Raw genomic sequence first — 16,275 nt, forward strand, 5'->3', positions numbered from 1 at the left:
CTTTTGAATTTCCTAAGTGCTGAGTGATAAAAAGTGTCTTTTGCTACGTTAATGAGGTGTCTTTCGTTTTATTTTATTTTATTTTTTAACATCTTTATTGAACTATAGTTGCTTTACAATGGTGTGTTAGTTTCTGCTGTATAACAAAGTGAATCAGCTATACATATACATATATCCCCATATCTCCTCCCTCTTGTGTCTCTCTCCCTCCCACTCTCCCTATACCACCCCTCTAGGTGGTCACAAAGCCCACAGCTGATCTCCCTGTGCTATGCAGCTGCTTCCCACTATCTAGTTTACATTTGATAGTGTATATATGTCAGTGCCACTCTCTCACTTCGTCCCAGCTTACCCTTCCCCCTTCCAGTGTCCTCAAGTCCATTCTCTACATCTGTGTCTTTGTTCCTGTCCTGCCCCTAAGTTCTTCAGAACCACTTTTTTTTTTTTTTTTTAGATTCCATATATATGTGTCAGCATACGGTATTTTTTTTCTCTTTTGGACTTATTTTCACTTTGTATGACAGAATCTAGGTCCATCCATCTCGCTCCAAATGACTCAATTCGTTTCTTTTTATGGCTGAATAATATTCCATTGTATATATGTGTCACATCTTCTTTATCGACTCATCTGTCAATGGACACTTAGGTTGCTTCCATGTCCTGGCTATTGTAAATAGTGCTGCAGTGAACATTGTGGTACATGATTCTTTTTGAATTATGGTTTTCTCAGGATATATGCCCAGTAGTGGGATTGCTGGGTTGTAGGGTAGCTCTGTTTTTAGTTTTCTAGGGAACCTCCATAATTTTCTCCATAGTGGCTGTATCAATTTACATTCCCACCAACAGTGCAAGACGGTTCCCTTTTCTCCACACCCTCTCCAGCATTTATTGTTTGTAGATTTTTTGATGATGTCCATTCTGACTGGTGTGAGGTGACACCTCATTGTAGTTTTGATTTACATTTCTCTAATGATTAGTGATGTTGAGCATTCTTTCATGTGTTTGTTGGCAGTCTGTATATCTTCTTTGGAGAAATGTCTGTTTAGGTCTTTGCCCATTGTTGGATTGGGTTGTTTGTTTTTTTGATATTGAGCTTCATGAGCTGCTTGTATATTTTGGAGATTAATCCTTTGTCAGTTGCTTCATTTGCAAATATTTTCTCCAATTCTGAGGGTTGTCTTTTCATCTTGTTTATGGTTTCCTTTGCTGTGCAAAAGCTTTTAAGTTTCATTAGGTCCCATTTGTTTATTTTATTTTATTTATTTATTTCTTTTTTTGCTGTACGTGGGCCTCTCACTGTTGTGGCCTCTCCCGTTGCGGAGCACAGGCTCTGGACACGCAGGCTCAGTGGCCATGGCTCACGGGCCCAGCCGCTCCGTGGCATGTGGGATCTTCCCAGACCACGGCACGAACCCGTGTCCCCTGCATTGGCAGGCAGACTCTCAACCACTGCGCCACCAGGGAAGCCCTGTTTATTTTTATTTTTATTTCCATTTCTCTAGGAGGTGGGTCACAAAGGATCTTGCTGTGATTTACGTCATAGAGTGTTCTGCCTCTGTTTTCCTCCAAGAGTTTTATAGTGTTTGGCCTTACATTTAGGTCTTTAATCCATTTTGCGTTTATTTTTGTGTATGGTGTTAGAGAGTGTTCTAATTTCATTCTTTTACATGTAGCTGTCCAGTTTTCCCAGCACCACTTATTGAAGAGGCTGTCTTTTCTCCATTGTATATTCTTGCCTCCTTTATCAAAGATAAGGTGACCGTATGTGCGTGGGTTTATCTCTGGGCTTTCTCTCCTGTTCCATTGATCTCTATTTCTGTTTTTGTGCCAGTACAATACTGTCTTGATTACTGTAGCTTTGTAGTATAGTCTGAAGTCAGAGAGCCTGATTCCTCCAGCTCCGTTTTTCTTTCTCAAGATTGTTTTGGCTATTCAGGGTCCTTTGTGTTTCCATACAAATTGTGATATTTTTTGTTCTAGTTCTGTGAAAAATGCCATTGGTAGTTTGATAGGAATTGCATTGAATCTGTAGATTGCTTTGGGTAGTATCGTCATTTTCACAGTATTGATTCTTCCAATCCAAGAACATGGTATATCTCTCCATCTATTTGTATCATCTTTAATTTTTTTCATCAGTGTCTTATAGTTTTCTGCATACAGGTCTTTTGTCTCCCTAGGTAGGGTTATTCCTACGTATTTTATTCTTTTTGTTGCAATGATAAATGGGAATGTTTCCTTAATTTCTCTTTCAGATTTTTCATCATTACTGTATAGGAATGTAAGAGATTTCTGTGCATTAATTTTGTATCCTGCAACTTTACCAAATTTATTGATTAGCTCTAGTAGTTTTCTGGTAGCATCGTTAGGATTTCCTATGTATAGTATCATGTCATCTGCAGACAGTGACAGTTTTACTTCTTCTTTTACAACTTGGATTCCTTTTATTTCTTTTTCTTCTCTGATTGCTGTTTCTAAAACTTCCAAAACTATGTTGAATAATAGTGGTGAGAATGGGGAACCTTGTCTTGTTCCTTATCTTTGTGGAAGTGGTTTCAGTTTTTCACCATTGAGGACGATGTTGGCTGTGGGTTTGTCATATATGGCCTTTATTCTGTTGACGTAAGTTCCCTGTATGCCTACTTTCTGGAGGGTTTTTATCTTAAATGGGTGTTGAATTTTGTCAAAAGCTTTTTCTTCATCTACTGAGATTATCCTATGGTTTTTATCCTTCAGGTTCTTAATATGGTGTATCACATTGATTGATTTGCGTATATTGAAGAATCCTTGCATTTCCGGGATAATCCCCAGCTGATCATGGTGTTTGATCCTTTTAATGTTCTGGTGGATTCTGTTTGCTAGTATTTTGTTGAGGATTTTTGCATCTATGTTCATCAGTGATATTGGCCTGTAGTTTTCTTTCTTTGTGACATCTTTGTCTGGTTTTGGTATCAGGGTGATGGTGGCCTCATAGAATGAGTTTGGGAGTGTTCCTCCCTCTGCTATATTTTGGAAGAATTTGAGAAGGATAGGTGTTAGCTCTTCTCTAAATGTTTGATAGAATTCGCCTGGGAAGCCACCTGGTCCTGGGCTTTTGTTTGGAAGATTTTTAATCACAATTTCAATTTCAGTGCTTGTGATAGGACTGTTTATATCTTCTGTTTCTTCCTTGTTCAGTCTTGGAAGGTTGTGCTTTTCTAAGAATTTGTCCATTACTTCCAAGTTGTCCATTTTATTGGCATTTAGTTGCTTGTAGTAATCTCTCATGATCTTTTGTATTTCTGCACTGTCTGTTGTTACTTCTCCCTTTTCATTTCTAATTCTGTTGATATAAGTCTTTTCCCTTTTTTTCTTGATGAGTCTGGCTAATGGTTTATCAATTTTTTTATCCTCTCAAAGAACCAGCTTTTACTCTTATTGATCTTTGCTATTGTTTCCTTCATTTCTTTTTCATTTATTTCTGATCTGATTTTTATGATTTCTTTCCTTCTGCCAATTTTGATGGGTTTTTTTTGTTCTTTCTCTAATTGCTTTAGGTGTAAGGTTAGGTTGTTTATTTGAGGTGTTTCTTGTTTCTTGAAGTAGGATTGTATTGCTATAAACTTCCCTCTTAGAACTGCTTTTGCTCCATCCTATAGATTCTGGGTTGTCATGTTTTCATTCTCATTTGTTTCTAGGTAGTTTTTGATTTCCTCTTTGATTTCTTCAGTGATATCTTGGTTATTTAGTAGTGTATTGTTTAGCCTCCATGTGTTTGTATTTTTTACAGTTTTTTTCCTGTAATTGATATCTAGTCTCATAGCATTGTGTTCGGAAAAGATTTCAATTTTCTTAAACATACCAAGGCTTGATTTGTGACCCAAGATATGATCTATCCTGGAGAATGTTCCATGAGCACTTGAGAAGAAAGTGTATTCTGTTGTTTTTGCGTGGAATGTCCTTAAATATCAATATGTCCATCTTGTTTAATGTGTCATTTAAAGCTTATGTTTCCTTATTTATTTTCATTTTGGATGATCTGTCCATTGTTGAAAGTGGGGTGTTAAAGTCCCCTACTATGATTGTGTTACTGTCAATTTCCCCTTTTTTGGCTTTTAGCATTTGCCTTATGTATTGAGGTGCTCCTATGGTGGGTGCATAAGTATTTAAAATTGTTATATCTTCTTCTTGGATTGATCCCTTGATCATTATGTAGTGTCCTTTTTTGTCTCTTGTAATAGTCTTTATTTTAAAGTGTATTTTTTCTGATGTGAGAATTGCTACTCCAGCCTTCTTTTGATTTCCATTTGCATGGAATATCTTTTTCCATCCCCTCACTTTCAGTCTGTATGTGTCCCTAGGTCTGAAGTGGGTCTCTTGTAGACAGCATATATACGGGCCTTGTTTTTGTATACATTCAGTCAGTCTATGTTTTTTGGTTGGGGCATTTAATCCATTTCCATTTAATGTAGTTATCGATATGTATGTTCCTATTACCATTTTCTTAATTGTTTTGGGTTTGTTATTGTAGGTCTTTTTCTTCCCTTGTGTTTCCTGCCTAGAGAAATTCCTTTAGCATTTGTTGTAAAGCTGGTTTGGTGGTGCTGATTTCTGTTAGCTTTTGCTTGTCTGTAAAGGTTTTAATTTCTCCGTCGAATCTGAATTAGATCCTTGCTGGGTAATCTTGGTTGTAGGTTTTTCCCTTTAATCACTTTTAATATGTCCTGCCACTCCCTTCTGGCCTGCAGAGTTTCTGCTGAAAGATCAGCTGTTAACCTTATAGGGATTCCTTTGTATGTTATTTGTTGCTTTTCCCTTGCTGCTTTTAATATTTTTTCTTCGTGTTTATTATTATTTTTTTAATTAATTTATTTTTTTTGTGGTACGCGGGCCTCTCACTGTTGTGGCCTCTCCTGTTGTGGAGCACAGGCTCCGGATGCGCAGGCTCAGCGGCCATGGCTCACGGGCCCAGCCGCTCCGCGGCATGTGGGATCTTCCTGGACCGGGGCACGAACCCGTGTTCCCTGCATTGGCAGGCGGACTTTCAACCACTGCACCACCGGGGAAGCCCTTCGTGTTTAATTTTTGATAGTTTGATTAATATGTGTCTCGAGGTGTTTATCCTTGGATTTATCCTGTATGGGGCTCTCTGTGCTTCCTGGACTTGATTGACTATTTCCTTTCCCATGTTAGGGAAGTTTTCAACTATAATCTCTTGAAATATTTTCTCAGTACCTTTCTTTTTCTCTTCTTCTTTTGGGACCCCTATCATTCAAATGTTGGTGCATTTGATGTTGTCCCAGAGGTCTCTGAGACTGTCCTCAGTTCTTTTCATTCTTTTTTCTTTATTCTGCTCTGTGGTAGTTATTTCCACTATTTTATCTTCCAGGTCACTTATCCGTTCTTCTGCCTCAGTTATTCTGCTATTGGTTCCTTCTAGAGAATTTTTAATTTCATTTATTGTATTGTTCATCGTTTGTTTGCTCTTAAGTTCTTCTAGGCCCTTGTTAAGCATTTCTTTTATTTTCTCCATTCTATTTCCATTTTCTATCATTACTCTGAATTCTTTTTCAGGTAGACTGCCTATTTCCTCTTCATTTGTTTGGTTTGGTGAGTTTTTACTTTGCTCCTTCATCTGCTGTGTATTTCTCTGTCTTCTCATTTTGCTTAACTTTCTTTGTGGGGTCTCATTTTTGCAGGCTGCAGTTTCGTAGTTCTCATTGTTTTTGGTGACTTCCCCCAGTGGGTAAGGTTGGTTCAGTGGGTTGTGTAGGCTTCCTGGTAGAGGGGACTGGTGCCTGTGTTCTGGTGGATGAGGCTGGATCTTGTCTTTCTGGTCGACAGGACCGTATCTGGTGGTGTGTTTTGGGGTGTCTGTGAACTTATTATGATTTTAGGCAGCCTCTCTGCTAATGGGTGGGGTTGTGTTCCTGTCTTGCTAGTTGTTTGGCATGGGGTGTCCAGCACTGGAACTTGCTGGTCGTTGAGTGGAGCTGGGTCTTAGCATTGAGACAGAGATCTCTGAGAGAGCTCTCGCCGATTGATATTACGTGGGGCCGGGAGGTCTCTGGTGGTCTAGTGTCCTGAACTCGGCTCTCCCACCTCAGATGCTCAGGCCTGACATCCAGCCAGAGCACAAAGACCCTGTCAGCTACACGGTTCAGAAGAAAAGGGAGGAAAAAAGGAAAGAAAGAAAAAGTTATTAAAATAAAAAATTTTTTAAAAGTAATTAAAAAAAAAAGAACAGAGCAACCAAACCAATAAACAAGTCCACAAATGGTAACAAGCACTAAAAACTATACTAAGATAAACATAAAAATCAGAATCTAGTCAGTTCCATGCAGCAAACCCCATGTCTACAGTTGCTCCCAAAGTCCATCTCCTCCATTTGGGATGATTCCTTGTCTATTCAGGTATTCCACAGATGCAGGGTACATCCAGTTGATTGTGGAGATTTAATCCGCTGCTCCTGAGGCTGCTGGGAGAGATTTCCCTTTCTCTTCTTTGTTCGCACAGCTCCCTGGTTCAGCTTCGGATTTGGCCCCTCCTCTGCGTGTAGGTCGCCCTCTGGCATCTGTTCTTTGCCCAGACAGGAGGGAATTAAAGGAGCAGCTGATTAGCTGGCTCTGGCTCACTCAGGCGGCGGGGAGGGAGGAGTACGGAATGTGGGGCGAGCCTGCAGCAGCAGAGGTCAGCGTGATGTTGCAACAACCTGAGGCGCACCGTGTGTTCTCCCAAGGAAGTTGTCCCTGGATCACGGGACCCTGGCAGTGGCGGGCTGCACAGGCTCCCAGGAGGGGAGGTGTGGATAGTGACCTGTGCTTGCACACAGACTTCTTGGTGGCTGCAGCAGCAGCCTTAGCATTTCATGCCAGTCTCTGGGGTCCACGCTGATAGCTGTGGCTCGCGCCTGTCTCTGAAGCTCATTTAGGCAGTGCTCTGAATCCCCTCTCCTCACACACCTTGAAACAATGGTCTCTTACCTCTTACACAGGCCAAAGTTTTTCCTGGACTCCCTCATATTTTAAGGATCATGCTTTTGATTTCAAGTCTAAGACCTCTTTGTCTAGCCTGAGATCCCAAAGATTTTCTCCTTTTTTTTTTTTCTAAAAGTTTTATAGTTTTATGTTTTATATTTAGGTCTGTGATCCATTTGGAGTTACTTTTTGTATAAAATATGAGACTTTGGTCAAGGTTGTTATTATTATTTTTTGACCTGTGGATGTTCAGCTGCTCCAATATCATTTGTTGAAAGGGCTATCCTTCCTCCAATAAATTGCATTTGCCTTCTGTCAAAAACTGTTGGGCATTTTGGGTTCCTATTTTGTTCCACTGATGTATGTGTATCCTTCCATAGTCATAATTACAGTAGTTACAGAATAAATCTTGAAATTGTCTAGACTGAGTTCTTTCACTTTATTCTTCTTTTCCAAAATTGTTTTTATCCTAGTTTCTTTATCTTTTGATATAAATTCTAGAATAATCTTGTCTATATGTACAGACACTTGCTGAGATTTGATAAGAATTGCATTAAACCTGTACATTAATTTGGGGAAAATTGACATTGACATCTTTACTATGTTGAGTCTTCCAATCTATGAACATGGTATATTTATTTAAATCTTATTTGATTTCTTTCATTAGCATTGTGTAGTTTTCAGCACACAAGGCCTGTGTATGTTTTGTTAAATTTATACCTACATATTATTGTTGGTGGTTTAAGGATCATCTCGTAAGATGTATTGGCCTCAAGCATAGATAAAACTGTGAGCACAGTTGAAAAGACCAGAGATAAGGATGTACATTTTAAGTACTTTCTAAGGAGGCGTAGGTGTGTTCTGGTTTCTGTTACAGTGATCTTCAACACCCACATGTATACATAGTGTCACCAGAGTCTGAAACGTTGGCATTCAAATTATTCAGCTGATTCTCTCCATACCACCGTATGTTGCTAAGTTGTTCCCATGTAGATTTTTCTACAGAGATTTTTCTGCAGGTCAAGGTTATTGAAATATCCAGCCCACATCTCTACTTCTGTCCATCAGTTAATAAATTGGCCTTCTGATTACTCATCTTTCTCTGTCATCTTGGCTAATGATAACCTGCCTGTTGATCCATTTGTGATGACAAAAATTAAATTCCCAATGAAGACTGAGTTCGTGGACGTGATCAGTTACCCAATGTAAATGTCAACCTTCCTGAGGATCCCCAAATGTGCCCCATACCCTTCAATCTATAAAAGTATTAAAACTATAAGTTGAAATTATAAAGTTGTATAAACACACAAAATAGAAGATATCAAATGTTTTTCATTGGGCTATTGATAATTGAGTTAGTTCAATATAATATAATCACATTAGGTTGATGTCTTCCTCTTACCTCTTGACTACTTCCTCTTACTTTAATTTTAAAAGTATCTGGGGAAGAGAAGTGATTGTGGTCAGAAATTCCTGGATGTTTATTCTTTATTTGCAAAGAATGTACTGAAATATATGAAAATTGCATGTTCTTTTTAGTGTTTAGGACTGACTAAATTTATAAACCATCATTGAAATGTTTTTCTTCTCAGTTTTCAGAAGAAAATGCAAATAAAATGAAGAAAATATATGGGGAATTCTGTAGCCATCACAAGGAGGCTGTTAGCCTCTTTAAAGAACTCCAGCAGAATAAAAAGTTTCAGAATTTTATCAAGGCAAGTATTTTAAAACTCTGTTACAAAATGGTAAGCCAGCATGAAGTTCATACTTGTTTTTTAGGTGATCTAACCAAGTTTCACATCTAGGTACTGTTTTTCAGGGAAGAAGGAAGTGATAGGTTTGTGGCAAAGATAGAAAGCCTCTTTTTCTGTGTTAGTAAAATATTTCTCCCAAATCACTTACTTTTGTATTTATATTTGCGAAGCCATGTTCTCCATACTTCTGAGCACTTTTGTAATATCCTGTGAAGCTTTTCATGCCTTGACAAGTTATAAATCAGAAGAACCACAGTAAAAATAAAGAACCTACCCCACCCCCACTGGATTCATTTGAAGCAAGTCTGTGATGCACATCATTTCATATATAACTTGTATCATTGAACAATATATCTTTTAAAAATTACAGTGGTATTATTCCACTTAAATACACAATAATTCTTTAATATCTTCAAACAGCTGGCCAGTAATCAAATTTCCCTCATTAGCTCATAAAATTGGATCAGGATCTGACCAAGGTTTATATATTATTCATGGGGGGTTATGTCTTTTAAATCGCCTTTACATTGAATGCTTCCCATCCCATTTTTTTGGTGTCCTACTTACTTATTGAAGAAATTTGTCCTTTAGAGTTTCATAGATTCTAATTTTTTATCTACCATTTTAAGCATGTTACTGGATTCTCCTCCTTTTTTTTTTTTTAAACATACATGTGTATTGAGAACTTGAAAATAAGGCTTTGAGATATTTAGAAAAAAAGTTGCCCGGATTAGAGGAAACTTAAATGCTATGATGAATAATAACAAATGTAGAGGAAAACCTCTTAGGAAAACAAACAGTTAATTGCAAACTCATGTTCAAAGTGTGACTTTGATTTCTGAGTATTTTTCAAAACTTCTGCTATTCATGAATCTTAGCACTTATAAGTCTTAAAACCTGCTCATTTTTGGAATTAACTCTAAGTACATCAGTGTAACTTGAAACTTCTTAACCTTGGAGAGTTGGATTATTGAAATTAATTTCAAAGTATACAATTTAATGGCAATGTATCAAGTTTTAATTAATGATGCAGCATGTTATGTCTGAATAGAATTATACTGTTGCAGGTTCTTTTTATTATTAAATTCCTACCTAAAAAGAAAATACAGGTAGTGTTTGTGTATATTAAAGTTTAAAAATATATACATATATATATATATTTTCTTTAAGCTCCGAAATAGTAATCTTTTGGCTCGACGCCGAGGAATTCCAGAATGCATCCTGCTGGTCACTCAGCGCATCACAAAATACCCTGTCTTGGTGGAAAGGATATTGCAGTACACAAAGGGTGAGTGATGACTTCTGAGATAAACATTTGCCTCTTTCCTTAGTTTTAAACATAGCTGAGGTGTTGTAAACAGCTATAGATGCTTGTGGGTGCCTGATTCATAAAGATTTTTCATGATGGAAAAACTGTGAAGCCATAGGATTTGGATCCATTTTGAAAAGTTATCTTTCGTAATGTGACTTGGCCAATAGTCTGAATTCCTCCAAGCAGCCCAAAGCAAGTAGACTTCCTCATACTTTGACCCTACCCTTCCCATCTGTATTTCCCCCATATCCAGACCTTAATACCTCTTCTTCTCCATCTTCCTATTACCTTCCCAGCAGTGATTTATTAGATTGAGAATGATTTATGAAGGAGCTATTTTTGACCCTGTCAATTCATCATGTTCAAGACTAACATCTGGATGTCCTTTAAGAACCTGTTAATGCACATGGCTGGCCTATAAGCTCCTTGAGGGGTCTAGATTCAATAGCTAGTGCAGAATAGGTTATCAATAAATAAATATAACGGTGCAATGAATGGACAGATAAAAGTGCCTGTTCCTCAAGCTAGCTTATTGATCATGAGTAAATTATTAGGATGGTAGTGTCTTCTGTTAACAAGGGCTTTGGTTTGGCCTTGTGTGAACTTGCATGGCCGTTGCAGATACTTGGCTCTGCCGCTCATTAGTTGGGCAAGGTAATGAAATGAGCCTCAGTTCTCTCCACTACCAAATGAGAATACTAATCTTTATCTTGTGGAATTGTTGTGAGGATTAAGTGAGATTGTCTCAGAAAGTGCCCAGTACACAGCCTGGTATAAACAAGGTGCTTGATAACTGGGAGCTGTTTTTATTATCTTTATTATGACCAACTGACTTGGAGATCATGAAAGTGGTAATGAGATCTTAAATTCCCACTCTAAAAAGTCAACTTTTAACATCCTTTTTTTGGAAGGGGTCTCGGTGAATAGAAATGCATGATTTGGTCTTTCCATTTTTTTTTTTAGTTACATTAAGACCTAAGTTCAGGCAGGAATGGTAGCATCCATTCCTTATGTCCCATTTGTATTGCTTCCTATAATTTTTTTTTTTTTTTTTTTTTTTTTGCGGTACACGGGCCTCTCACTGTTGTGGCCTCTCCCGTTGCGGAGCACAGGCTCTGGACGCGCAGGCTCAGTGGCCATGGCTCACGGGCCCAGCCGCTCTGCAGCATGTGGGATCATCCTGGACCGGGGCACGAACCCATGTCCCCTGCATCAGCAGGCAGACTCTCAACCACTGCGCCACCAGGGAAGCCCGCTTCCTATAATTTAACATAAAATATAAGCACAGTAGAAAGAGAAAAGCCTCATAATTTTGTTCTCAGTTAAAGAATGAAAACAAAATTAAGACTTTTAGTTTATTTTATGGTTATATTCTCTTTCTTAAGTTTAATACAATACTCAAAGACTAACATCTGTCAGACTGTGTTAGACCAGCTAGTGCTCCTCCAAGAATCATCCCATGCCAGATTACAGGTAGGGTGCATCACAGTGATTGCCTGCTGTGTGTCGGAAATGAGAAGTGGGACTTATGGCTCTGCAGGCGTAGACGTCATAGTGGCTGAACGAACACTGCCTCCTTAGTTAGGTCAGACTTCTCCAACCTCTCTAGTTGCTGGGAACATTGGTTCATGTGACTCTTTATGGCAGTGCTTTTAGAATTTCATTAGGAGTACCCCTCACCTGGGGATCTCATTTACATGCAGACTCCGATTCAGTAGGTCTGGGGAAGAACCCAAGGTAAGCATTTCTAACAAGACCCCCGGGTGGGGCCAACGCTGCTGCACTTTGAGTTGCAAGCGGTTAAAAGACAGTAATTTATTCCTGAAGGTCAGAAGACTCGGAGCCTTTTCTTGGCCTTACTTTAAGTCACTTTGTAATTCAACTTTGATTTTCTCTACGCAACTTTCCTATATTTAAAATATGCTCTTTATAAAGAAGAATCTTTTTTTTTTTTTCATGGTGGGGAGTGCTCCTTAGGTGGGTGGCAGGTATAGTAAAGTAGTGAAGTGAATGAAGTATATTCTTTTCATGGGCAATGAGAAAATCTTCCTTGTTAATGATTGGTGTCACGATCTATTCCTTGGTCTTCTCACAAAGCCCTTGTGTACCTATTGGAGGCATTTAGAGCCTGGAAAGTTTAGACCCTTTGGAGGACTTGTTCTTATTCCATTTCACTGCTATTTCTGTGTGTTTATTTCTGCTGCTCTAGGCTCTTAGAGAATCTTTTATTTTCTCTGTTGTTTTTCTTTCTCCTCTCCTAGCATTTTCTGACCTCCTGAAACTTTCCCTTTCAGTTCCATTCACCTCAGTAAACATCAATTAGTTTTTTTAAAAATCAGATATAGAAAATAGCTAAATTTGGTTTCATCTAGAGCTCCAGGAGGCTGTTGCAGAAACTTCTCCAGAAGTTTTTCTTAAGATAATCTAGAGATAAGAGATTTGGCCAGTATTTCAGAGTAACAGCTGGATTCGATGATCGTCTACTCTGTTGGTGTGAGTGTGGCTGAGTTACCCACTCTGCACAGTGCCTTGGTCCCATTTTTTTAGGTTGAAAAAATGTTTTAATATATATTATTAATATCTTTATGTTAATGCAGTTGTAAGTTATAATTTTAAATGTTATTTTTTTAGGGAGAGAGGGATCTAGGAAAGCAAATGAGTACGTGGTCTATTCAAGTCACCCTGCAGCTCCCTTCTGGGAAAGGACTCCAGCTTGGGCTTGTAGCTCAGTTAAGTTCTAAGAAGCTAGGCGTGGGGTTTGCTTAATTACCTGTGTCTGGGAAGGTGGAAGGAAGGCCTAACTTGGGATGTGACACATTCACTGCTCTAGGAAGGAAGGTCAGACCAGTCTCTAGAATTCAGACATCATATTGTCACAGTGTTTCTGCTGAAGCATCTGATAAGTAAATCTTCTTAAGGACACATTTTAACCATCCTTTTGGGGAGGAGGGGTGCTGAGTGATGATAGAATATTTGAAGTTAATCCAATATTTTTGCTCTGGGATTTTTGCTATTTGGATGATGTATTTAACTTTACTTAAAACTAAAGAAAAAATGTCTTCCTTATTAGTGCTCTGGCTTATTTCATGGTGTCTGTTCTTTCTTTTTCCCATGCAGAGAACACTGAAGAACAGAAGGACTTATGCAAAGCTCTTTGCTTAATTAAAGACATGATTGCAGCTGTGGATTTAAAAGTCAGCGAATATGAGAAGAAACAAAAATGGCTTGAGATCCTAAATAAGATTGAAAACAAAACATATACCAAGCTTAAAAATGGCCACGTGTTTAGGAAACAGGCACTGATGAGTAAAGAAAGGACCCTGTTATACGATGGCCTTGTTTATTGGAAAACCGCTACGGGTCGTTTCAAAGGTACCGTGGCTCTAACAGACCAATTTCTCCCTCTTGTTCACGCACATTATTCAGTTAACAGAGGACAGATTTTCCAAAGAAAACTGGTTCAGCGATGCAGGCCCACACACAAACCCTAGGTCAGTGGAAAGATCCCTGTAGGATCAAGATGAAAACTTCCGTAGGCACAGGTGGCCCATGCTACAAACCTTAGGGGGAAGTTTGCTGCCTCAAGCAAAAGGCTTCCTAGGTATTGCATGGGTTTTCCAGTTCGCATCAAAGGACCTGAGAATTCTGCTAATTGTTGGCATGGAAATATTATCCTGGAAAATGTGCCTACACGCTCAGAATCTGTTGTGTGCCAAGCCAGCCAGGAGCTCAGACCATTGAGGGGAAAAATGAGCTCTAAGCATCATCTTTGGGACTGAATGATATAATGCATAAATATACATAGTAATGCATAAATATACACGTGGACATTGGTGTGCTGTTTGCTATCAGGCATTAACCTGCCTGTTCATCTGGTTAGAGTCTAAAATAGTTTATTCTGATCCTTAAGAAATGATTCTGTGGCTAGCACCTTGTCCGAGGCTTTGTCAACACTGGCCACTGGATTTAAAACCCTAGAATGGCCTCTGGAGTTTAAAAATTTTACTGATGCTCAAGTCTCCTCCCAGAGGTTCTGATTTTATTGGTCTGGGGGTGAAGCCCAGGCATAGGGATGCTCAAAGCACCCAGGTGAGTCTGCAGTCAGGGTTAAGCACCACTGGCCCAACCTTCTTGTTTCTGATATGTCTTAGTATCTTCCTTAGGTAAGCAATGAGGGGAAGAGGTGGTTAAATTCCAGGTACTCCAAGGTTGCTACCCACTGAAGGATTATCAGGTTTTGGTAGTGCTTGCAACAAATGACCAAAGGACCTATTGATCAGCAACTTGCAGTGTTGCAACTAAACATGAACCATACTTAGAATATTAACCACAACTAAAATATTAACCGCAGTCTGTAGATCCTATCGCTCCAAGTCATTTGCTCTTTATCTGTTTTGTGGAATGAACAGCTGGGTAACTTTGTGTTAGAATGTTAGTGGTGTAGTGAAGGTGGGTTCTTGTGAACAGTATGTAAAGGAGGTGTAGGACCTCACACTTCCCTCAGATCCAGATGGAACAAAATAGCAGATTAGTATATATAGTAATTCAAGGCAGGAGCTGCCCATAAACATTTTTAATGAAGCACTTTTTTGCCGTAAAGGTAAGGGCTTGCTCCATTCTATTAGAACCTTGTTTTTTATTGAATATTTTTCTTCCATTTGGAAGGCTACAACATTAAATTTTGCTGGAGATTTAGCTGTACCAACCATGACACACGCAGCGTGCACGTAAACACAGCTTACTTACTGAGTTATCTATAAAATATATCTTTAGCTATCATAATACAGGCATTTTAATAAAGGTTTTATAGTTAGACTAAAAGTATTTATTTTTAGTATGTTTATTTAAATTATTTAAACATGAAATTAGAATTTTAATAAAGGCATTTGAATTGTGGTTTGCTTCATTAATACTAGTAATATTTTTCCTTTGAAGATATCCTAGCTCTGCTTCTAACTGATGTGCTGCTCTTTTTACAAGAGAAAGACCAGAAGTACATCTTTGCAGCTGTTGTAAGTATATGGCCATGTGATGAATGTTTTCATTGGTTTAATCCCACATCTCCTTGAAAACTGCCTGAAATTCCTCGTGAAATTAAATGGTCATTGGCAAGATCATGCTGTGGTATAGTCTCATTATTAGCGATTACAGTGTTCAGTAGCAAGGATCCAATTAGGTTTACCAAGCATGATGATATGCATTGATTTATCACAACTAGGACTGGTAGTCCGCTGATGCAGCGATTTAACCAGTTGTGAAAATATTGAAGTACTTTGATACTGGTTGGTGGATAGGCACTGCCCTAAACCCCACAAGGGGACCCTCTGCTGTCTGGCTATCTTGGTCTTTCCTCCAGAAACCCCCTCCCCCTGCAGTCCTGACTTCCCAGCACCTCAAATGTTAATGCTGGACAGTGCCTGCTGTACCAGTTGCCAACTCCATTCATAACTGTTATGATGCTCCTTCTGCCAGACACGAGAACACCATCCTGGTATCTAAAGTGTAAAGACAATTCTTTCGTAATTCTTCCATAATGACTACTAATACTAAGGTTGTTCATGTAACACTTACCTTTGTAGTGTGTTATTGTTATCTCATTGTCAGCACAGAGTGAGACTCAGACTAGCAGTAAAACCAGTACTTTATAGCATTTCTCATATAGCATCTTGTCCACAGTGACTCGCTCAAAGATGGAAGATGTCATGAGTCAACCCCTTGTCAGCATCATGGAGCATCAGGCCCTGTTAATAGGAAAGAATCTAAGATGCAGTACCAATGTGGGCGGTATAATGGTGCTTCTCTACAATGTTAGTGTTTATCATCCATTGACTGATAGGATATTTGGGTACCATTAGCAGATATCCTCAGTTCCAACTGGTTTTGGCAAATTCAGAGCTTAAGGAAGTTTATGTTATGCCGTTCAGAGAAAACAAAGAAGCATGCCTGCTCAGTGATAGATTCTGGGGAGGAAGAGGCTGGAGCAGTGTCTCAGCTGCCTCTCCATCTTGTCAGGTTGGCCCAGTAGGCTTCTTCACCCTGTTCAGCACCTTGCCTCTCATCAACACAGTGATGCCAAGTTGTATAAAGGTCAGAGATTATTTCACAGAGCTACACCAGAGGATAACAAGAGGCCTTAAACTAGTTCCATGGCCCTGATCCATTTGAACTGTATATATTGCATATTTCATGACAACCTACTGATTTGTCCAACAACCTGTCTCTGCTATTATCTTGGTTTCTCTGAAGGAACACAGAG

At 38.9% G+C, this 16,275-nt stretch overlaps 1 protein-coding gene across 2 annotated transcripts in view; it reads left to right on the top strand.

Annotated features, from left to right (window-relative positions):
• ARHGEF28 (Rho guanine nucleotide exchange factor 28) overlaps positions 1 to 16,275 on the top strand; it is a 311,689-nt gene that overhangs the window by 236,905 nt on the left and 58,509 nt on the right. For both annotated transcript variants that reach the window (XM_067730988.1, XM_067730989.1), the window contains 4 exons: positions 8,546 to 8,668; positions 9,878 to 9,995; positions 13,137 to 13,391; positions 14,955 to 15,031. In XM_067730988.1, coding sequence (XP_067587089.1) covers positions 8,546 to 8,668; positions 9,878 to 9,995; positions 13,137 to 13,391; positions 14,955 to 15,031 — 573 coding nt within the window. The remainder of the gene's footprint in view (positions 1 to 8,545; positions 8,669 to 9,877; positions 9,996 to 13,136; positions 13,392 to 14,954; positions 15,032 to 16,275) is intronic.

The sequence above is a fragment of the Pseudorca crassidens genome, chromosome 3 (assembly GCF_039906515.1).
Source record: "Pseudorca crassidens isolate mPseCra1 chromosome 3, mPseCra1.hap1, whole genome shotgun sequence".
NCBI lineage: Eukaryota > Metazoa > Chordata > Mammalia > Artiodactyla > Delphinidae > Pseudorca > Pseudorca crassidens.